This window comes from Myotis brandtii, unplaced genomic scaffold, assembly GCF_000412655.1.
Source record: "Myotis brandtii unplaced genomic scaffold, ASM41265v1 C41306916, whole genome shotgun sequence".
Taxonomy (NCBI): Eukaryota; Metazoa; Chordata; class Mammalia; order Chiroptera; family Vespertilionidae; genus Myotis; species Myotis brandtii.
The window spans coordinates 1-594 of NW_005294074.1; the positions used below are offsets into that span (position 1 = coordinate 1).

The 594-nt window shown below is 70.2% G+C and overlaps 1 protein-coding gene across 1 annotated transcript; it reads left to right on the top strand.

Moving 5' to 3' along the window:
• Positions 1-156: 156 nt before the first annotated feature.
• LOC102257836 (hereditary hemochromatosis protein homolog) lies at positions 157-559 on the top strand (the record flags this gene model as incomplete). Its single annotated transcript, XM_005852799.2, has 1 exon — positions 157-559. A coding segment is annotated over one exon (403 nt), but the record flags the coding sequence as incomplete, so codon positions are not given.
• Between the last annotated feature and the right edge of the window lie 35 nt (positions 560-594).

Here is a 594-nt window from a genome sequence, read left to right on the forward strand (position 1 = left end):
GAATCGAACCCGGGACCCTTTGGTCCGCAGGGCGATGCTCTACCCACTGAGCACACCGGCCAGGGCTTGGCACGTTGGTGGGACACACGTGGGTGTCTGCAGCGGGGCCTGTGCAGGGTGTCCTTCCTCCCACACGGAGCAGAAGGGAAGTGAAAGTCGGGGTGCTCCTGGGGAGGGTGGCGGGATCCCCTCCCCACACGCTCCTTCTTCCCCCCAGTGCCCCCCTCGGTGCGGGTGACGCGCCGTGTGGCCTCGGCAGCGACCACTCTGCGGTGTCAGGCTCTGAGCTTCTACCCCCCCGACGTCACCATGACGTGGCTGAAGGACCGGCAGCCCCTGGACGCCAAGGATGCGGAGCCCAGGGACCTGCTGCCCAACGGGGACGGGACCTACCAGGCCCGGGTGGCCCTGGCCGTGCCCTCCGGGGAGGAGCGGAGATATGCCTGCCAGGTGCAGCACCCCGGCCTGGAGCAACCCCTCGCTGCCGCCTGGGGTACGGACCAGCCCGGGCGAGGACACCCATCGAGAATGGGACAGAGGGTCCACATGGCAGGAGGGGGTGCCCTGGGAGGGGCGGGGTGCCCTGGGCGGGAG